The sequence below is a fragment of the Dasypus novemcinctus genome, chromosome 6 (genome assembly GCF_030445035.2).
Source record: "Dasypus novemcinctus isolate mDasNov1 chromosome 6, mDasNov1.1.hap2, whole genome shotgun sequence".
NCBI lineage: Eukaryota > Metazoa > Chordata > Mammalia > Cingulata > Dasypodidae > Dasypus > Dasypus novemcinctus.
In genome coordinates, this window is record NC_080678.1 from 27,355,232 (window position 1) to 27,378,416 (window position 23,185).

Genomic DNA, 23,185 nt, shown 5'->3' on the forward strand with positions numbered 1-23,185 from the left:
GACAGTCAGGAGATGACCCATGGGGAGAGGGGTGGGCACAGAGTGAGTGTGAGGGTCAGGGTTCCAGCCCAGGAGACTGGCTCACAACGAGGCTCGAGGACCCACAGGGGCATCAGAGAGTGAATGGGATCACCCAGGCATGGAGGGACAACTGCAACTCAGGGGACTCCCTAGCCAGACGTGTGCACTGCACCACTGCAAGGGGTGCCATACTAGAGAATACAATATGGGTAGTAACCCCCTAGAGTTGGTGATATGGAGCAACATGTTGGAAACAGGCACCAGGGGTGCCCTGGGCATTCTGGTTCCTGAATTTAAGGCAGCAGGACTAGCTCTAGGCCCACTAGCTGCTTTGGCCAGCTGAGGAGCAGCCAGCAATCTCAGGGATGTTTTTCCCCACCCCTCTTGGTTGGGAACTAGAAGCCTGAGCTCCCGCAACGATGGCCACCATGTGCCAGGATGGCCACCATGTGCCAGGAGAAGCTGCAAGAGACTCAGTGGGAACTTTTCTCAGATCTACAATCTGCTCTCAGGTGACCGCATTCACTTTGCCCTCTGGGTCCAGAATTTGGCCCCTCCCCACTTGGCTCACGAGCATTGCCAAGAAGAGGAAGTGTACAGAGAAGGACAGGCCAACTGAGCCCAAGAGACAGGCATTGTTTTGCTAGAAGTGGTTGACAAAGAACTTAAGTGTCACTGAAATTTGGAGGTTGCTGTCCAGAGCTCAGATTCCCAAACCCAACAAGACCCAGTGCCTTGCAGCAGACCAAACGCTTTCACCAGCAATTATCTTAACCCTGAAACCACCCTAGGAGGTGATTAATATCGTTACTGCCGAGGAAGCAGAAACAGAATGTACAAGGCTGGCAAGTGCCAGGGCCATGGCACCCAAACGTGGGCCACTGGGTCTTCTTCACAGAATGGAACCACTGAAAATGGCCTGACCCTCGGGCAGGACCACGTGGGCTCAGTCGCTAGGAAGAGCTGCGAGCCAGCACCATCCAGTAAGGCTGCAGGTTTTTAGAGGCCCTGAGACTGTTCTATCATGAGATAGAACTAAAGAGAGAGCAGCTCCTCGTTTCCTCAGACTCAGCCCTTCTGGAGGCTCACCCCTGAGAATCTTGGGTTCTCTCTGGTGGCGCGGAGGCTGTTTTGTCCTCTCAGTTGAAACTTTTAGAAGCATTCTAGATTCCAAGAACCTTTCCCAACCCCTCTCCCAGCCAAACGTTAAGGAATCTCCACATAAGACACACAGTGTCACTCACTCACAAGCTTTCAGATGCTCTTTATTACAAATCTTCTTTTTTCCCTTTGTAAAAACAAACACCTTGTGGTCAGCTATACAGATCAGGAAGAGTGGTGACAATTTAAAAGACACTCAACAAATTCCAAAACTTTACAAGTTCAAACTTGAATTAAGTAGTGTTTTTCTTTTTCTCATAAGCTGAAAAAACAACCTCTGGTCCAGTTCAAGTTTAATCTAATAGATCACAGCCTCGGATTACCCAAGAAAAGAAAACCCTGATACTAACGGCTAGCTGCTCACACCAATATCAAATTTACCAAATTCTTTGGGAATACTGTCTGGATACACTTTTATTTCAGGTATTTATAATGAAAAGAAAATTATGACATTGATCCAGGGTACAAATGATCTGTTGCTCAAGGTAGCAACTGCTTTTGAGCAACCTCTTAGGCGATACACTTTAAAGTGGTTGACAAACACTGAAGAAAAGCTTTTTAAAAAATCAGTATTTTCCCGGTTGCCTTTAATACTGCATTGTGTATGACACAATAAGAATAAAAAGTGCAAATTATATAGTTGGTGAAAGACCATGCCAATGGAATTGTATAAAAATAAATAAAAATAAATATATATACACACATACAAGAAGAGAATCTTAGATGATTTTAAACCTTAAGATTCTGATTGAATGCAGAGAGTGCCTCTCCTCACTCCATCTCAGGGGCCCTATCCAGCTTTCCAATATGGAAGAGGGTGGTCTATCAGCAAGGAAGTCATTGTCTGTTTCTCAGGAACACAACCGTTTGAACAGCCATCCAGATTTCCATGGAAACGCTGCTGTGGGGAAGAGCTGGTGAGGTCATCTACCAGTTCGCTGGGAGATAAGGCTGCCAGCCTCTCTGAAAATGCACAGTTCTGGTCTCTAATGGAAGTTGTAGTCTTTTCCCAGCAAGGTTCAGTGGGGAGGCCAGAGAGCTGCCCCGTGACTTCCTTCTAGCGGGAAGAAGACACGTGGAGGTCAATGGTTTTCCGTGAAATGGAGGAAGCAGCGTGGGTGTCCAGATGCTGGGTTAAAACCTGTGGAGCCAGTCAGGGGAGCAGGTCTGGGCCAGGCTACAATCTTGCAACCTTCCTGGGGCCCCCAAATTGCCTGAAGAGGAGTTCTGTTTCCTGCTCTTCCAACCTTTCCTCCCACACATGTCTAAAAGGTCCGTTTTCCTCTGGTAACTTGCCTCAACTCTTCTCTCTCTCAGGTTCCCAACAGTTCGCGTCTTGCCAGTTACCTTTTGCCTCAAGGTTTACCCATGGCTGTTTCACAGTCCACATTTCTCTCCTTTCTGTGCCTGTTCCTCCATCTATCAGATATCAGGGTTGGACTAGAAACTTCTCCCTTTTTCCATTTGTTCGGAGGACAGAATGTATAGTCTATTCGTATCCACTACAAGGAAAGAAATCAGCAGCAACCATCCCTTCCCCATGTACCTGCCTGTGGTCAGTAAGAGAAGCAACCAGAACCACTCAGGGGAAAGTGACGCGGCTTCCTTGTTCTGCCTGCCGTGGGCTCAGCCAGGGAGGGCAGCTCCTGGGAACTACCTTAGCTTGTGAAAAGAACACCAGGCTCCCCTCTGACGTTCCTGAAGTCTTCTCTATGCTGTGGTAGACCTCATTTCCCTGAGCACCTCTGTCCTGAAACCCATCCAAAGAAACATCAGACTAGAGACCCTGCGTCCATCCGGGGCCTGAAAGCACTGACCTTCCTCTCCGAAAGCACACTGGGGACAAACCAGGGCTCCGTTCCCAGGGCTTCAAACCCGAGGAGCCCTCAGCCCTCCTTGTCAAGTTGGGAAAGGCCGACCTGCAAATACCCAGCAAACTTCAAAAGCTGCTCTTCGGTTCCGCAGCTTTTTCTCTCCTTAGCTCCTCTCTCACCCAGAGGGGACCCTTTAGAACCATCTCCATTGCAAGGATCCTGGGCCCCAGGCAGCAGAGACCAAGAGTGAGGCAAGGACAATGCTGTTTCTTGCCTCACATTGCAGAGAAGCTTCCACCTAAGCCCATACCAACTGCTTGTCTTAGCTGGTAGGAGAAGCAGCTTCAGTTTCATTTCTAATTAAAACAAGTCCAGAATTAGCACAAACCATCACATTTGCTGAAATCAAGGTGGGGGTGGGAATTAATTTGGGGGAACTGATCAGAGCTTCCAAAATGAAAGGCTCTTTTCCCCTTCCTTAAAATGCATTTCATTTCCTTTTACTTTAAGGCATAAATCCAGCAGTTCTCTAGAATAATTGAGAGGATGAAAGAGTCATTAAAAATAGGGGCTTTTCAAAAACATAGTTCAGCTGGAGGAAGAGGTTAACAAGGTACTCCCCACTTCTGCCAGTGGAGCATCTGCAGTGTCCCCGCTCCTGGACTGCAGGTCCCCAGCTTAATGCTCCCACAGAAAGGACACCAGGCAGAGAAACTACTGCAGACCGCTGGAGTTGCTCTCTTTACCCAGGTGTTTCTGTTGGGTCTTTTCTTTGGATGGCTCCAACTGGCCTGACCTGTTATAAACCACCAAGAATTTAAATACGGTGAAAATCCCTGAGCAGTTGGATTTTATGAAAAGGAAAGGACATTTGGCACAGAAGAAAGGAGAGCAGAGGGAGTGGGAGGAAGAGAGAGAAGTAAATTGAAAGGACTGTTGGAGAGCAACGAGACAGGGAGCAGGGAGAAAGGTGGTGACCTCAGTAGACTGGACAGGCCAGGGGCGAAGGGGCTCCTGGAGACACTCCAGGGCGTTTTAATGAGTCTCTGGGAACAAACCAAGCAGCGTGTCTTGCCTGCTGTTGTCGTCCTTCCTCTCGAGCTTGTCCCTGTCCGGGAGGGGCAGCCAGGAAGGTCCCACCTCAGAAGGCCCTGCCTCCCACCTTCCAACAGCAGCAGGGGCATCAGAGCTTCTTTCGGTCAAAGTGCGGTACGATTCCACTGTCCTCGGGCTGGGGGCTACCCGCTCCTTCGGTCTCCTTCAGGCCCTCCTCGGCCAGCTGAGACAAGTACTTCTGTGGTGGGCAGAGAGGAAAAGGGGAGGAAGGAAGAGGGTCAGTGGTGGCCTGGCGGGAGACGAGAGACAAAGGTGTGTGCCTCACCGTGCCCCCCAATCCCCGTGTCCAGCAGGAGGGACACCCCCTGTTCTGTCTGCAGATCCGACTTCCTAGTTTACAACTGATGCACGTTCCTTGTGGAAACAAAGAAAGTGCAGACACTGACAGCAGCAAATGTTACCAGAGCGTTTGTTCTGGGCCAAGCGCTGTTCTGACTGCTGTCCACACATAAATGCACTTAATCTTTATAACGTCTCTACCTGTTTTTCAAAAAGAGCCCCAGTCTCTAGGCAGCAGGTCCTCGTGCAAAAGGCAGAGGGAGGAGAGGGAAGCTGGAAGAGCGAGGGGGAAGAGAGGCGCTGTCGCAGAGCAATTGTGAAAGCCAAGCCCCAGAGCCTGACATCTGAGACTCAGCAGTCCGTTTCCTGTCAGGACTGGCAGGTTCAGAGTGCCCTGGAGGTCCCTGACTGTTCTGCAGGAGGGGGCTGCTGCCACAACGCCACTAAACACAGCTATGAACAGCCCCCCACTGAACACGGCAAGCCTGTCCAGGTCGGGTGCTCGTGGGATGTCTGGATTCAATGCAGTGAGACGGGAGGAGGTGGCTGGGGCCCCGCTTGTGGGTGCTCTGATCCTGTCGGGTGGGTGGCAGAGCAGAGAGCACCAGATCAGGAGTCTGGTTAGGCCCAGCACAGGGATGAGGTGTGCGGCCTCTGCCATCAGGCAACCTGCGTTCAGTCCCAACTCAGACCAGGCAAGTCACTAAACATCTCCGACCTCTGTAAAATGAGGGTAACAGTGGTAGCTGCCCTACTAGGCCGCTGGGTGGTCCAGGAGAGGCAGCATGAAGCCATCAGCACAGCGCCTGGCACGGAATAAACACTTGTTATCAGCTGGGACTTGGGAAAAGTCACTCGACTTCTCCCAGCCTCAGACTCAATCTGTGAAGTGGGAGAGACTGCGTCATCCCCGCCCTCCTGCCGGGACGACTGTGGGAGCCTGAGGAGATGATGCGTGTGAGAGGACAGGGGCCTGTGGTCAGCTCCCAGAGGTGGGTGCAGCATGACCGACCGGGGATCTCTGGGACAAGGCTGCTGAGCCAGGAGCAGCTGGGGGAAAGAACGTGGGAGAGCGTGCTGCGCGGGGCCATGCTCCTCTCTGGAACTGGAGCCACGCAGGCATCTGGTTCTCTCCAGTGCTGACAACACCCCTTGTTCCAGATCACTCTGGGGTCATGACTGGCAGAGGGACACAGCGGGGGTTGTACAGAGAAATTGGAGGCTCCTTCCACCTGCTCCCTGCCCCACAGAGCAACCCCTGACCTCCACCTCAAGGCCTCCTGGTAGGTGCTAAGTTTACAAGTTGCCTGACGTAGGTGTTAGCCAGCACCTGCTGCTCTGGTCTGAATGCTTCACTTTTCACACATACAGTTTGGGGTGGGGAGGGTGAGGCTGTGTGGACAGAAGCATCCCGTCAAGGCCACTGACAGAAACCCTATCTGGGCAGCCTGCCGCAGAGGCTCCCAGCTCCCAGCTCCCGACAGGTGTGCCAGGGAAACCTGAACTGAGGTTGGCCAGTGTGAGGGGCTTAGCCAGTGTCTGGGTGGGACGTGCCCCGGGGCCACAGAAGTGGCTCCTCCTGCTGTGAGGAGGGGAGTCCACCTGGTTCTGGCTCAGAGGCCCACAGCGTAGTGCAGCTCACTGCCCTGGAGGCAAGACAGGGTTTAGAATTAGACACCCTGGCAGTTCAGGCTCTTCCTAACTTCCTGGGTGACCTCAGGGCTGGGTGATCCAGCCGAGAACCGTGGCTGTCTCACTGACGTCTAAGTACCAAAACCTGCTGGAAGGCTCACTGAAAATGCTCTCAGCCCTAGGGAGAGGGCGTAAGCAGGTGTAGGGTGGGCCCAGGAAGCTGCATTTTAAGAAGACAGCAGCTGCTAGGAGAACCAAGGTTTGGGAAAACCTAGATCAGACAACCTACAACCCCTTCCAGGCCTGTCGGTCTGGGGGTTTCACCTCGTTGTGAGTGGGGAAGACGATGTCTTCAGGTACAAGACTGTCCTAGGCCGGCTCTGAGGGTCCAGTCTGGACCCCAGCTCCGGCCACCTAGGCGTTCACTGCCCTCCCCCAGGAGAGGAGGACCTGGGCTCCGGACCCGGGCTGCCCTAGTCACACAGCAGCTGCTTTCCGGAGGGAAATTAAGAGGCTTAAATCACCTGAGTTTGGACACAGCCAATGGTGGTTCCTACAGGTGGGGACCCGGGCCATGACTTTCCGGGTCTCAGTTTGCAAGTCGAGCTTCGTAGAGTAAAAATGGGGAAGCGATTAAGAATCAGGTCATCTGGTCCAAGGCCCAGTAACTCACTATCTGTGTGATCTGCCAAACACACGGCTTCTCTGGGCTTCAGTGTCCTCCATTACCAAACAAAGGAGTCGGCTTCCATCTGAGTTTAACTAGAGGTGCACATGTGAATCACGCGGAGAACGTTCCTGGGCCCCACCCAACTTCTCCTGAATATCTGACCTGGTATATCCAGGTTAGAAAAATGTCCCAGGTGACTCTGGTTCACACCCCTGGTTACAGAACCACTAGGTCAGCAATTCACAATTTAACTGTAACGATTCACAGACCTGATGGTCTCGACAGTAATGCTGGGTCTGGAACTGGGGTGTGCAACACCACGAGGGGCTTCCTGAGTTGAGGCCTTGTGGGTCAAATGACTAGTCAAGAGTCCCTGTAGCAAACACTGCAGGTGTCCTGGGATGCTTCTCCCAGGGCGTCTGATATAGCAGAAGCTCTGATAAGTTATTTAAATCCCTGCCTATGCCAGAAGTGGATCATGAAAACTGCATTCTAATATACTATGTTAGGTATAGTCTATAAAACCTAATACCATATTTCACTAATTTTAAGACACATTTTTTCCACATGTTAACATCTCTGAAATTGAGGTGCATTTTTAGAGTGGCGTACCCAAAAAAGTGATGTGTCTTACAACCAATGGCACATTAAATTAGATAAAATATGGTATATAGCCATTTTATGTACCACTTTGTAATATATTATTTAACATTTGTTTATAGTCTTCTAAACTAGAATGAAACCTCCATGAAGACAGGGATTTTTGTGTGTTTGTTTTCACTGCTGTGTATCTCTGATGCTTAAAACAGTGTCTGGCACATAGTGTGCTGGAGATAAATATTCGCTCAATGAATGGACATTTAATAGAACATTATTGTGGGTTTTATTCCAGCAAACAGGAATACCTGCAGAAGGGAACAAAGACATGGAGTAATATCTGCATTTGGAGCATCCAGGTCTTTGAAAAAGGGATCAAAGTTTAAGGAAGGAATAGGAGTTCTCGGTGGGATGGAAGGAAACAGAAACTCACAGAAGCAGAAGCAGCGTGCTGTGCCTGAGGAATGACTAGTAGCCTATGCCTACAGTGGGCCCTGGAGGTGGGAGCTAGAAGCAGAGGGAAGTGGGGTTGAGCTCGCCAGGGACCCTGGGTGCCTGGTCTGAGTGTGGAGATTGGTGAGCAAACAAAAAAGGGGTGTAGGCAAAAGGCTGATCCTTACCTGAAGGTTCCTGTAGTGGACAGCACTGCGACAGTGATTCAGCTTCGCCATCTCCTCACTTGTGTAGAACAGGCCGCACAGCTTGCAATAAAACCCAGTCCTGGGTACCACAAACTCCACCCCTGGGGAAGGATGGGGGAGGGATGGACAGGCAGGCATTAGGGAGGCGCCGGTGGTCTGGGTCAGCCTTCAGGTGGAAATGGGAGCGACCTCACTCGCTGTTGACTTTGGCTGGTTACTCAGCTTCCCCAAGCCTCAGTTTCCTCATTTGTAAAACAGGCATGATGAGAACAGTGGTTGTGAATTTAAGGGATGCACTCCGTTAAACACAGTAGAGTTCTTAACAATTATTTGCTCTGCGGCTGGTTTTTGGGACCTGAGGTCCAGGCTCTTACCATCAGCCTGCTTCTGGGAAACGTAAGAGGCAGAGGTTTTCCAAATTACATTTCCCATGTTGGATTTCATTTCTTCACCCTGGACCTCCAGCTGACATGACCAAGATTGGCAGGATCCCCTCATTTTTGTTTGCTTATTTTAGAATTATGTTTATTAAAAAATTTTAAAGATAAATAAAAGTGAAGAAAATCCCCCAGAGTCGTTCCAATCCAAATATTTTCTTCTACATGATCTATATGTAGGGTCTTTTTTTAAAATTACTTTTTGGCAGTTTAAATCATACCCCTAAGCACAATTCTGTACCCCTTTTCCATGTAATAGTATATCATAAACATTTTTTCATCTGTCTCCAGACTTTATATCTGAGTCATCACAAATGGCATTTCACGTGTGACATTAAATACAAGTCCCAGAATTCTGGGAGGCCCGTAGGTTGAGGGGAAGAAAACAGTGGCCTCACAGCAGAAGTGACTGTGTCACAGCCCAAAGGATTCACTTTTGAAGGAATGCTGGCAGCTCCAGCCTCCTCAAAGGTGTTCAGGGGTCACAGATCTCCCCTCGAAGATGCAGTCAGCACAGCCGAAAGAGCCTGGGTCCAGGAGGGGATGGACCTGATGCTGAGAACCCACTGACCTCTCCTGAGCCTTCATTTTCTCTACTGAAAACGTGCCCTGCTGACCTGCACGTGGCCGTGAGGGGAAGCTGGACTGTGAGAGCTTTGGAAAGCAGGACCCGTTGTGGAAAGAAACGCATGGGGCTAAAGGCTAAGGATGTCAAATTCTGCTTTCAGCTTCCGGGCATTTCCCTGCATGAGAGCTAGAACCCTCCAGCTGAGTTTCCGTCGTTCCATCTCCCTTGCTCCCACTCCTCACTGGGGGGACGGGCTGAGCCCTGGCCACATGTGGTATGGTGGGGGGGGGGTGGCGTATGCAGAGGAACAGCACCTTCCCGCAGAGAGGAAGTGGGCAAGGTCTCTGTGAACGACGGCCTCCACAGGGCTGTGCGTGACCCTCATGCCGGGGCGCTGCCTCTTCCTACACTTTCCTCCCCCTGCGCCTCCCATGAGTCCCTACCAGAGAGAAGCAGCCTAGACTTGCAATCTGAACTTTCTACTTTCCACTCAGGGTGGAGGGGCAGGCCCCAGCCCAGCAGGCCTGCTGCGCGCTCGGCTGTGGTTTGGGGTGGGGTCTCCTGGGCTGGGTTTTTTCTAACTGCCACGTAGCCCTTGGCACAGTCTGCCACCGTCTCTAGGAGTAAAGGGCCTCCCCAGCCACCGGCAGAGCTGGGCAAGGCCTGAGGGAGCTGCCCAGAGTGCACTTCCTCTCCTCACCCCCTCCCAGCCTCACTGCAAAGGGTGGAGAAGGTGCTCCAGCGGTGCCTTCCACGTGACCAACGTGGCCGTGGCTCCTGGCTGTTCTTGGCAAAGGAGCAGCAAGACCGGCCTTTGTCCTCTGTGGCGACAAAATAGTTTTCCCTGGGCTGTCTCTCTGCAGGAAGCAGCTGCCCGGACAGTCCAAGATAAATGCCACTGGGAGTGGAAAAGCACATCAAGGGCACACGGGCTGACAGAGCCAAGGCAGCCCGCCCCAGGACCTGTGCAAGCCACCCATGGGGACGTGCTGGGGCAGCAGAGGCCCCTGGGCTCCCTCCACGTGTCCCCGGAGGCTTCCCGGTTTCTGTCCTAGAAGCCCCCAGAGACGGGCAGCTGCCTCAGGAGCCACCACAGAGCTGGAGGTGGGGACAGAGCTGACAGCCGCTCCCCTTTCAACGAGCAGCATGTGACCATCTGTGGGGTTCCGGGTGAGATTTCACTCGCTAAAAGGTTTCCACTGCCCAAGAAAAAAAAAACTCAAAAGCCATGGAATAGTGGAAAGAAAATAGATTTTAGAGTCAAGACAGATCTTTGAGTTCCAGCTCTTTCACTTACACTGTGTGACCCCAGGTACATTATTTAACCTCTGATTCATTTTCTCATCTGTAAAACAGGGATAATAATACCTCATATAGGAAGCACCTATCATTTTGCCTGGTGCTTGAAAAATATTAATTTGCAGTAAATGTTTCCTCACAGAGGCCAGCTGCCCAAGCCTCAGCCTCCTCGGCCTCCACCCTTTCTTTCACCACAGTTTGACAGCCACTTTCTTCCCTTGTCGCAGCCCACTGGTAGGGGCAGACCCAGGCCGCACAAAGCCAGTGTTGGGGAAGGAGCAGGCTGGCCAGGCAGAATACCCAGGCAGCGAGGTTCCCGCCCCTGAATAACTGGGAGATTCTGCAGACACGACCATGGCAAGGCCCATACTTCAGGATGCCTCTGGAGTGTGTGTGTGGGAGGGTGGGTAAAGCAGCAGCATCAAGAGAAAACTTCCCCAACGCTGAGGAGTTATGGAGCCACTCGGTCCTCCCATTTTTCAGCCTCTATTAAGTGCGATAATTAAAGCTGCATCTGCTGTCTAATTATAGCTTCTGGCGAGGGTAATTATAACTCTATCATCCTAGTACCATGGGATGGATGGATGGATGGGGGAGCTCGTGTTTTGCAGGCCAGGCCATCTGGTTCTGGTTTTGAGCAGGCAGTGGCAGGCACACGCTGGCCGGCTCACCCTGCACGGGCCTGAAACTCAGGGCAGAGCTCTTCCCAGGCCCTACACCCACCCCAGGAAGGGCCTTTCCCTGAGCAATGGACTCGCCTTCCCCTTCCTCCCCATGTGTGCCAGGTCCTTGCCATTCCTCATTTTGCTGCCCTACATTCTAGAGGGACAAAGGCTGAACGTTGTCTTTCACCTCCCAGGTGACAGCAGTGCTTGAGCCTGGAGGATGAAGGACTACACAGCCACAGTTCGTCTCAATAAACATTTCATGATTGAATCATAACAGACCAGCCTTAATAAGTTAGAAATATTTGTTCATCAAATAGTCAAAATGACCTTACATGGTAGCTGGCTATTACAATTCCTGATTCACAGAGGCTGAAACTGAAGAGCAGAGGTTAAGTCAGTCACACTTTGTCAAAGCTAACTGAATAGCCCCACTGGCAAATAACCCAAATGCCCATCAACAGGTAAATGGACAAACCAAATGTGGCATACCCATATCCCCAATGGAATACTTGACAATAAAAAGGAACAAACTATCAATTCATGTCCAACTGTATGGATGAGCCCCCAAATAATTATGCTGCGTGAAAGAGGCCAAGTCAAAACTACATGCTGTGCAATTCTCTTTATACAAAACTCTAGAAAATGCACACTAATATTTAGAGATTGGGGTATGGGGAGGGGCAGGAGGAAATTGGGGGGGCAATAAATATATTCAAAATCTTGATTGTGGTGGTGGTTGTACAGACATATATATATGTCAAAACGCATACACTTTAAGTAAGTACACCTACTCTATGTCAGTTATACTTCAACAGAGGTGTTTAAACAAACAAAATGAGATGCCATTTTCCTCCTAGGAGATTGGCAAAGACCAAAGACTGACAGGGAAGTGCATGTGACTCAAGTGATACAGTGTCCGCCTACCAAATAGGAGGTCCAGGGTTCGGTACCCAGGGCCTCATGGCCTGTGTGGTAAGCTGGCCCACACACAGTGCTGCCGCTCAAGGAGTGACGTGCCACGCAGGGGCGCCCCCCACGTAGGATTGCCTCATGCACAAGGAATGCCTCACGCACAAGGAGTGTGCCCCTCAAGAAGAACCACCCTGAGCAAGAAACGCAGCCCACCCAGGAGTAGTGCTGCACACACGGAGAGCTGACGTAGCAAGATGATGCAACAAAAAGAGACACAGATTCCCAGTGCTGCCTGACAGGAATGCAAGCAGACACAGAAGAACACACAGTGAATGGACACAGAGAGCAGACAGTGGGGAGGAGGGAAAGGGGGAGGGAAAAAACAAAAAAAAGACTGATAGCATCCAAAGCTGGCAAGGGCATGGAGAAATGGGAATTCTCACACAAGGTGGCAATGAAAATTGGTATAATTGTTTTGAAGCACAATTTAAGAGCAATTATTAAAATTAAAAATACAAAAACCTATGACCCCACAATCCCCCAGCTAGGATGTTCTCCTAAAGAAACACTGGCACATGCACAAAAGTAACCAAACCAGTGAGTCTGGGAGGCAGTAAAGAATAGAGGGTAAGAACATGGCTCTAGAACAGGGGTTCTTAACCTTTTTATTACATGGACCCCTTTGCTGATCAAGAGAAAACCACGGATCCCTTCCTAAGTCCTCACTATACTATGTATTATTTAATAAATATATCATACCTGTACCAACACGTTCCCACAAGAATAATCTTTTTTTGAATTTCATTCCAAATTCACAGACCCCGTGTTAAGAACCCCTTCTCTAGAGAACTAGCAGGGTCTGAATCCTGATTCAGCCTTTACCAATCATTAGCTTTGGGACCCTGCTTCTATTTCTTATCTATAAAATAGGGATAAAAACATTACCTGTCTCAGAGGTCTTTTTGTTTGTTTTAGGAAATGGGCATCGAACCCAGGACTTCATACATGGGAAGCAGGCACTCAACCATTGAGCTACACCCAGTTTTCTGAGGAGGTTAAATGAGATAATACATCAAAGCACTAAAAATAGTGCCCAAATGGTATCACAGCATTTTTATAGTGGCAACAAAGAGAATACCTAAATGTTCATCAGTAGAGAAATGGATCAGTAATTCATGGTACATGAATTAAAAGATGGAATATTTGAGGTGGTACAAAGAATTCATGTCAGGAAGCGGACTTACCCCAATGGATAGGGCGTCCGCCTACCACATGGGAGGTCCGCGGTTCAAACCCAGGACCTCCTTGACCCATGTGGAGCTGGTCCAAGCACAGTGCTGATGCGCACAAGGAGTGCAGTGCCACGCAGGGGTGTCCCCGTGTAGGGGATCCTCACGCACAAGGAGTGTGCCCCGTAAGGAGAGCTGCCCAGTGCGAAAGAAAGTGCAGCCTGCCCAGGAATGGTGCCGCCCACACGGAGAGCTGACACAACAAAAAGAAACACAGATTCCCGTGCGGCTGACAACAACAGAAGCAGACGAAGAAGTTGCAGCAAATAGACACAGAGAACAGACAACCGGGGTGGGGGGAAAGGGGAGAGAAATAAATAAAAAAATAAATCTTTAAAAAAAAAAAGAATTCATGTCTATGTATGAACATGAAGACATCTCTAAGACCCATGTTAAATGAAAAAAGCATGTTGCAGAACATTATGTGTATTGTGTGATTCTATTTTGCGGAAGGAAAACTCTCTGTGGGGAGAAACTGGAGAAAAGCGACAAGGCATTTAATATTTACTTTCTATAGTTCTTACTTTTTGAATTTGTTATGATAATCTTTTACACTTTATTGTAATAAAGGAAAAAAGACACTAATTATAAGGTAGCAGAATTTGTTTTAAATTTGCTTGTGTATATCAATTAGATTCCAAGTTCTTAGGTGACAAGAGACTCATATCACATTTCTCACTTCCCCTAGAATACCTAAGTGTGCCACGCTGTCCAGTAAGTACATATTGAATGAACGAACCCATGAATGAAAGATCAGTCACTTTTCTCCTGAAAGGCAGCCTTTGCAATTGTTTTCCAGGGTTAAAACACCCAGAGGAATGAGGTACTGATTCATGCTACCACACGGGTAAGTCTTAAAAATGTTATGCTAACTGAAAGAAGTCAGATTCTATCTATCTGAAATAACCAGAATAGGCAAACCTGAAAAGACAAAAAATAGATTAGAGGTCGCTAGGCGTTAGGAGGAGGGGAAAGCAAGAGCTACTGCTTGAAGGGTTCAAGGTTTCCTTTTGGGGTGATGAATATGAATTGGAACTAGACAGAGGTGATGGTTGCATTACATTGTGAATATGCTAAATGCCAGAGAATTGCACCTTTTACAATGGTGGATGGCTAATTCTGTTATGTAACTTTTATCTCCATTTTTAAAAAAGAAAACACCCAGAAACTCAAAATTTCAAAGAATCTTGGTTCATTCTAAGGCCAGTATTTCTTTCTTTCCCTCCCTCCCACCTTCTCTCCCTCCTTTCCTTTATTTAGTTTTTGTCCTGGGGGGATGCTGTGCAGTAAATTTACTCCTTAAGAACAAAAGACAAAGTGTGGCCTCCAAATCTGACTCCAAGAAAATAGTGTACTTGGAAGAAAGAAATAATAAGAGATTTTTTTTTAAAAGGAGAAGGAAAAAAGAGAGAAACCTGGATGGAGAGGGTGAGCCTCTATAGTGACCAGCCCCTCCCCAGAACAAGCAGACTTGTTTCCCTCTTGGCACTTTCCCACCGGAGGCCCCATGTGCCTCTGAGAGGCTCCTGCAGCTCCTCTGTCTCACTGCTTTTCCCATCTTCCAGTGTCAATGCAAAGGCTCAAAGATGACATGGGCTGGAGTGGGAGTCGCAGGGGCAGGGACAGGGCCTCCTGCAGGGGCTTTCTCAAACTATCTTCGCTCCCTACCCTGAAACTCTGGTTTCACTTTCCTATTTGTAAACATGCTCTAGGTGATTCTAAATGAACCTCCCTCTTCATGCTCACCCCCCCTCCAATGCTCCCACCATTGGTAAACAACCTATCTGTCCAATTCCATATTGTAAATGAGGAAATTGAGGCCCAGGAAGGTTCTGAGGATAAACAGTCATCCAGTTAATGGAAAAGGAAAGACAGGAAGCCATGTCTCTTCCTGTTCAATGCCCTCGATCAACCACAGAGGGGCTGCCCCAAACACAGTCTATTCAGTGACGTGCCTCAGAGCCACTGGTCTCTCAAAGAGGAAGAATGTGCCATTGTCTGGGGAAGAGCTGGGGTAAGGGGTTGGCTGCACAATAACAGAAGAGGTTTGTTTCTATTGACTTTGTGGAGGCCACTGGCCTCTGTTTCCCTGCCTGAATGAGGGCTGGACTTAGAGGCTCTGTGGCATCAGAAATAAGTGTTCCCTGGCAGGGAAAACAGGCCTCTCTTAGCTATAAGTCTAAGGCAGAGCTGTTCAAAGCCTTGACCCTCAGGGTGTCCAGTCCATCGTGGGAGACTGAAATTAAGAGAAACTTGCCAATCTAGGTTATTGCATCAGGCATTAAAAACAAGCAACGACTAAACAACGAAAAGCCCTCAGGCTTTTAGATGTTGCTACAGAGCTGAATTCTCAGGAAGGATTGCGTATTTCACCTACCTAGAGGAATGCTGAGTTCACTGAACACATCCTCCGGTTCCCAAGAAGGCAAAGAAAGGGGCTGTTTCAGCTCCACTTCATTGTATTCTGGTGACCTCATATCCAGGGACTTGGTTTCCAGGTACCTGGAGTTCTCTGCAAAATATGAGCCAAGGAAAAGAACTAATGAAATACAACATGCCTCTAAGAATCCCGGCCATTCTCTTCCCTGCACTGAATGATAAGGAATGGTCGTTTGGGTTGCTTAATAGCATGAAGCCAGGGAAATGACTGCTAATTAGAACCAAAGCGCCATCATTAAAAGATTTTTCCACTGCCGAAAGAATGCCACACAACAAAAGCTGGCACACCTTTGCCAGGGGATGGGCTGCTGACGCCTTCGGTTGGGATGATCCACCCCCATGCCCCTGAACTCAGTATCATTCCCTCTGTGCAGGCAGCAGGATTACTGAAGGGCAAAGACTGTGCTGGCGTCCACAGGAACACTGAGGCTGGCAAAAAGGAAAGGCAACGCCATTCTCACCCCCAAGCTAGTCGAGCAGTGTTGCTATTAATAAACATGAGCTCAGAGCACGGGCTCTAACACCACCGCATGTTGAGACCTATACTGCAGGATCAAAGGGGTTCAATGAGAGCAGGTGAGCATTTCGTGCCTCTTTTATTTTTGCCTCCTACAGCCAGAGCCCGGGCCTCAGGGTTTCTCTAGCAACAAGGAGGCGGTCCCTGGCAGTTTCCATGGAGACTCGGATCCACGCAGGTGAAGCACAGCTCAGCTCAGCCAGCCTGACATGGAGGAAAGTCCAAACCCCTGGGTCAACTACCAGCTCCTCCCACCCGCACAGCACTGGGTTGAAATGTTTATTTTTATGCCTTTGCTGTATACTTTCTGCCCTCTGAACTCTGGTTCCCCTCATTGCAGCCTCTGGTAAGCGGCAGGTCTTCACCCCTCCCCCACCCCCACCCCCGCAGCCCTTGATGGCTCTGAGTTTCCACTTGGCAGATGAGACACGGCTTAGCCTATTTTAAACTCTCTCTCTTTCATGACATCACAGCAGGGCACAGCCACTGCGGCGGAGGCGGTCCCAGGACAAGCCCTGTTTCACTTCAGACCCTAAGAAAAGTGGGTCTGAAGTAGCAAGAAGGGGAACAAACTGTGCCCCCTGGTGAGCCCCTCCTCCCTTACTCATGAAGTAAACCGCCTGGCTGGTCGTCCCCTGGAGGGTCCTCCGCGGTGCAGCCAGGACAGGCTGCCTGCTGGCCCCAAGGAACTGAAGCTCCTTTTGCCGACAGCCCCAGCTAATTTTAGTTGTCAGAGCCTACCGGGGCTCCTGTGAATTCAGAGAAGCCTGTCCCGAGTGGGCTTCTCAGAAGCCTTGCAGCCTCCTATCTCATTTCCTTGGTGCCATCTGCCGAGAAGCTCTAATGGCATAAGAGGACTTTGAGAAGCTTGCCTGATACTAAATGACTTTCTGCACCAGCTTCAATGCTGGCTGAAATCTTCCTTATGCTTCTTCTGGCCTGCATACTTCCTTAGGTGGGCAGGTGTCCGATCAACCCCACCGCACCTGAGAAGAAGGGGAGTAGTTACCCTGGGTCAACGCTCCTTGGCAAGGCTGGCTTTGGAGGTCGGTTTCGGCAGGGGGGCTGACTTTCTCCCGCAGGGGGCTGCCTTCCTCAGCCCTGTCTTCGGGGGTCTCCCTGGCCTTGCCGTCATGGAGAAGTGGGCTAGGCTGCCGGGCCTGCGCCTCCACTGGCTCGGGGGAGGACATTTGCTGGACTGCAGGGTCCAGAAGAACATCTGAGCGCTCTGCTCCCTTTGCCTCCTTCTCGTAGCAATCTGAAGCCTCCAGAGGGTGGCCTGTCTCACATTCAGCTGGCTTCCGCTCAGCAGCCAGATTTAGGCTCGGCGCTTCCATGTCCATGTCGCTGGGACAGCCCCTGGAAGCAGAAGGCAGCTCTCTGACCGACTGGAGGGGGACTTCAGTGGCCCCACTGCCTATGGTCTTGGCTCCCTCCTTGGTAAAATCCTTGGCCAACTCTAGCTCTAAGGTGGTCGTCACAGAGGGGCAAATTTCTGGACAGGGTGTGTCTTTCTGGTCAGTGGGCACAATTTCTTCCAGCTCCGGGATGTCCGGTTCCATGATAAAATCTTCCTCTTCCCCCACCTCATCCACTGTGACCAGCTCCTCCATGTTAGTGGGGTACCAGCTCTCCCCTTCGGCCTCACTTCCGCTGTCCCAATCTTGCTCCTGTACAAAAATGCAGGATGGCGGTCAGAGGGTGGCTTAGGCAAGGACCTCGGCATTTGTCCAGATGGTACAAACCTGGACTACGAGGACCCTTTAAACCGGAGCAATCCTGAGCATGCTAACAGCTAGCTGGGAACCATCACTGGGTAACTGGGAGCAGTGACATCAGATTCATCCTTAATCTGAGGTTCAAAACTGCACAGGATTTGGAATAAGCCCTTAATGTTAAATCTGCCACATTTAAAGTTTGTCAGGGCATTTCAACCCCTGGCACATAACTGGTGCTCAATAATTTCTGAATGGATGAATAAGACATGAACTCTAAATACATCAGCTTGCTTAGAACTATTTCCTTGCATTTGGGGCATCCATAAATGTAACTGGGGTGAAGTCTATAACAAAGTGCCCCCAAGCACCCCTTTCCCCCAAGGATAGCATGCCCTCAGCACCAGCTCTTAACTTGGCACCTCCTGAAAACTTCTCCTTGGCATCCCTGGCAGCCTCTGAACTGAGCAGACAGATTTAGGAGCTCAACTTCCCTGCCGGCAATACCCACCTCTCCCGCCACTCCTGACCAGAAAGGCATGAAGTTGGCCACTTTCCAAGGACATTTCTGTCTGCTGGGGCAGCCCCAACCCAGGAGGGCTGTTGCTGGTTTTTCATGTTTTTCATTCAAATGAAGTAGAACAATCTTTCCAAGCACAGTGGGTGTCTTGTTAACATCAGCGTCTGGGCCCACCCAGGTCAGGGCCCCAGCTCCAAGGTCTGAATCCCCCAAGGGACCTGCTGGTCTATTTTGGGAGCCTGGCTCTGAAACCTGAGTCTTTTCTGGGTAATGTTTTCTCTCAGAAGCACAGCCACGTCCCTGGAGTGCGAGGCAGAGCCCAAGCTTGTGGGTAGAGATCATCTCAATCAAGACTAAGGCCCAGGCCAGAGCCATCCTCCAATGCTGGGCCTGGCAGGGCAGGCCCTTTCGTGCAAGCACAGGTGGGGTCTCAGACACATGCCTCTCCGTGGGGCACCGCGGGCAGGACTGCAGTGCAGAGGTGGTTAGGCTGCTAGTAGAGGGGACAAACTTTACCTTCTTTTTCCTTGTGCTTTCTGGATCAGAGGACTCTGTATCTTTCTCTCCCCTGCCCACTGAATGGGGACTTTCTTCCATGCCTTTCTGTTCCTCTTTTTCAGCCTTAAAGGAACAGAACAAACAAAATCAACTGTGAACACTGGCAGAGAAAAGAGGGAGCCCCAGAGAAAAATAATGACACTGAGCACCGCTAACAGTTGCCACATGCACATCACAGACGGCATTTCCTTCATCCTCAAAAAAATCCTTGGAGGCAGGTGCTATTATCGTTTTCATGGTACTGATATGGAAACTGAGGCACAGAAAGGTTAAGTTACTCAGGTTTGCCTGATGTCTTTTGGTGCAGAGATCTCTGCCAAGCAGGGATCTTGAAATGGAGGAAATCAATAGATAGTGAGGAGGAGCAGAAGAGGCTGAATATGAACTGACTTGGGCAGGCCCTGATGCTGGGATTAGCCACCATCACAGTGACATCTCCACAGACCCGTCCAGGTCATAAAATACCACGTTCAAGCCATTTATGGGTAGCGAGGGGGTCGTCACATGATCAGCGCCCCTCTCGACTCTCGGTGGCTCTGTCTCTATCCTAGAGCTATTGCCCAAATGAAAAACCGGTTCCCTTCCTCCTTTCTTCTATTCTCTCCCTTCCTCCTTTCTTCTATTCTCTCGCTCAAATTAATCTCCCCCGCATAGTAAAATTGTAAAATTTAACAATTGAAAGCAGGTGTGAAGTTTGAGAATTAGGGCCTTTAGCCATTACAGCAGGGTTCAGCAAACGAGTCCACAGACCAAATCTGGCCCACTGCCTGTTTTTGTACAGTTCATGAGCTAAGAATGTTTTTACATTTTTAAGTGGTTATAATTTAAATGGTTATAAAAGTACCTACACAATAGTCTCAATTTTGTCTCTTCACCTGTAAAAGCCAAAGTATTTACTATCTGGACCGGTGTAGAAAAAAATTGTGAACTCCTGCTTTAGAAATCTCTGGGGGATATTCTCCCATCACTAAAACTTTGGCCACCAGATCAATGACCACTTCCCAGCTTCCTCGGGGGCAAGTCACATTTTCTAGACATTTCTGGCTGAGATTGGCTCTAAAGTAAATGACTCTAGTTCTAATTTCTTACAACCAGGCATGCCCCCTCCCTTGGGCTGACAAGGAGCCAGCTGGATTGGTCTCCCACTACTGCTCTGTACCCTTCCCCCCAAATCTACTCTCCCCAAGGCAATCAGTGTAAACATTTCAAAACAAAAAGTGATCACAACTCCACCATGCCTTCTTGTTTAATCATTAACTTTGCTTCCACTTGCACTTAGGATAAAGACAAAAATCTTTAACCTACCTACAAGGCTCGGCATGATGCGGCCTCTGCTGACAAATCAGCCTTACCTCCCACCATTCTACTGACTGGCTCTCTTTGTTCCACCATCAGTAGCCTCCTTTTGTACTCCAGTCCCAGGGCCTTTGCATATGCTGTTCTGTCTGCCCTCCTCACTTTCACCTAAATACCTACCATCCCTTCAAATCTCAGTCAACATCCTAACCCAGGCAAGCCTCCCATTCATTATAAGCACTAACAGTACAGCATACCTCCATCTCCTTCTTACCAATAGACCATCACACTTTCCCACCCATGTGATGCATGATTTGATTGGTTTGTCTTTTCCACTAGACTATGAGTCAGGTGCTCCAAGGATATTGGTTCTTTTGACTAAAAGAACGGAGACTGGGAGAAGGGCATGAGGCAAACAACAAGCTCACACCTGCTTCCCAGCATACTTGGGTCTCTGTCTAAGCTCTGAACTGAGCACAAGTAGTTTTTGTTTTTTCTCCCTCTTAGACCCTGTTTATACTGAGGTTTGCAATCTGAGGGCCCCTGGGCTGCATCTGGCCCACAGACATGTTCTGGTTTATATAGTTTCGAAAATGCAGGAAGTTTCACACTGATTCTATCACTGGACTTTGGTCTTACTTTTCCCTTTTTCATTTCTGCCTTGGTTGCATCTTCTACTGAGAATGCCAAACCCCCTTTTCTTCCTCTTTTGCGCTCAGCTCAAATGTCACCTCCTTTTGCAACTTTCCTCCTCTCCCTGTGCAAAGCTGATAACTGTCCCATCCCCACTCTATTCCAGCACTGGTATCTCAGGTGTCTTCCATAGGTCTGTGTCTGCCATGAGCTCTTGGTGTCTGCCAGAACATGACCATGTCCAGTTCCCCTGTGCTGAGCACACTCGTGGGCAGAGCAGTCTTCCCCCAATGCTCATGGGAATGAACCCTGGAGTGGTGGCCACAAGTGTGACTCCTGAGTAGTCTTGGAGTTAAGAATCGAGCTTATTTGGACACATTCATTGTCACCAACTCTGAGTCAGGGTGATTAGAAGGTATGCATGCTGGATTGAAAAATCAGGCTCTTTATACAGATCCCCGCCCCATCCTCCACTATCTCACACCTTCTTAAATGTTGGAGGCTCTGGCAAGAAGGAAATGTAAGCCACGTAAGAACTATACCTCGTACTCAGAGTCCTTATGACCCATGGTGTGAACTGCAATAATGGGGTAGGTTGCTAAGCCCTTTCAGATACCTGGTTGAAAGGTGTCAGCTAATTGCCATGCATTTTTATTAAAGTGGAAGTAAAACACTGTGGGCAGTTGCCCATGTCTAGAGAAACACACCAAGCCCTGAGCACCCGGTATAATTTAGTGGGTGGTGGCTGCTTCTCCTTTATCACCTCTCATTAAAGCCCTGGGATTGGTAGATGCTTCTGGCAGGAGAGAGGACTGAGTGGACAAAGATCTTATCTCCCTTGGCAGACTCTGTGGGTACAAACAGCCCAGGGCCACTCCACCCTGGACAAACAGGACCACAGTAGGCCTTGGCGTCATGTCCCTCCCTAACTTCTAGTGAAGGCGGGAGGATGCAATGGAATGGGGAGCCAGATTGCCTGGATATCATTCTGGCTCTTGTATTCACTGCCTGTGTGTCCTTGGGAAAATAACTTAGGCTCTCTGTGCCTCAGTTTCCACATCCTTAACAATGATAGTACCAATTTCATAGTGTTGTGAGGATTAAAAGACTTAATTCCTTAGCAAAATGCCTCGCACATAGTAAACATTCAACAAATGTCTGTTTATCATCATTACATTGTTATTATTATTCTCCTCTGGGAGGACCTGCCTCATCTTGGGGACGATGGGGAAAGACTGCATCATTACCTCGTCCTCTGCCATTTTGCTTTCTTTTCTATCATCAGTTCCTCCTTGGTCTTTGTCAGGTCTCTTGGTTTTATTTTTCTCACTCTGCTTGGACTTGGAGCTCTCAGGAGTCCGTGCGACCCCATCGTCCTTGCCTGCGTCCTGGAGGGGAGGGTGTCTGCTCTCCCGCAGTCTGGCCTCGTCTTTCCTCCTGGACCGCCCAGGGGCGCCCTGCTGCTGCTTCTGATGCTTGTCGGCCTTGGCTTTGGGCTCCTTCCGGTGGTAGCCATCTTCCCGGCTCTGGTAGCTCCACGCGGAGTGAAGCGGGTTGGGGGACCCAGACCTCGGGTACTTTTCCCGGTGGCCCCGCCCTCCTTCCAGGCGCTCCTCCAACTCGGCTTTGTCCAGCTGCCGCGGGCCGTGCTTGCGATCGTGTGCCCACGCGTCCGACCGGTCCCTCTTTTCCTCCCCGTTCTCCCTCCAGGGGGCCAGGTCGCGCTCCTCCTCCCTCCGGGCATAGGGCGAGCGCTCCCACGAGTCCCTGCCGTTGCCCCAGTCGGCCCGGGAAGGGCCGGGAGGGCTGTGGGAAGAACTGCAGGACGTGAAGCTCGGCGTGTGCGACCGCGGGGAGAGCGACCGGCTCACGGGACTGCGAGACCGCGGCCTCTCTGGGCCGTACCTGTGGGGAAGGAAGCGAAGGAGCAGTCTTTGGAATCTGCACGCACTGCCCCGCTTCCCGCCCCCGGACGGAGATGCACAGAGCCTCGCTCGTGATTAACTGCATACGGCCCTATCTGCTTGTGCACCCGTCACTCACGACTGTGCACAACCACGAGCCGTTCCTTCCGTGAGGAGGTGGTTTCCCCAAGCACAGTCCTGGCTGCGCTCTGCACCTTTACTCTTTTTGCCCCTGGGAGCTGGGAAGAATAACTGGATTGATCTGGCTCAACCCCCTCTTCCTTCCTCTCGGAAGTGAGCTGTGCCGGCAGCAGGCATATGACTCTCCCGGGGGGCATGCAGGTGGGGGCGTGCAGGTGGGGGGCGTGCAGGTGGGGGGCCTGGGGCAAGGCCTGCCTTGGTCCTACCTGGGGTTAAGGCCATCTAACCCTGGGGTCCAGTTAGCTGGCCTCCCGGCTACAAGCCTTGAAGCCACTCCTTCAGTTGGCTTCTATCAGAA

General features: G+C 50.1%; 1 protein-coding gene across 1 annotated transcript in view; it reads right to left on the minus strand.

The window, feature by feature from the left end:
- Positions 1-1,268: 1,268 nt before the first annotated feature.
- RBM20 (RNA binding motif protein 20) overlaps positions 1,269-23,185 on the minus strand; it is a 66,194-nt gene continuing 44,277 nt past the window's right edge. The window contains exons 9-14 of the mRNA XM_012530902.3: positions 22,030-22,687; positions 18,812-18,916; positions 17,070-17,730; positions 15,482-15,616; positions 7,911-8,032; positions 1,269-4,290 (exon numbers count right to left, since the gene is read on the minus strand). Of these exons, the coding sequence (XP_012386356.2) occupies positions 4,180-4,290; positions 7,911-8,032; positions 15,482-15,616; positions 17,070-17,730; positions 18,812-18,916; positions 22,030-22,687 (1,792 nt within the window). The 3' untranslated portion in view covers positions 1,269-4,179. The remainder of the gene's footprint in view (positions 4,291-7,910; positions 8,033-15,481; positions 15,617-17,069; positions 17,731-18,811; positions 18,917-22,029; positions 22,688-23,185) is intronic.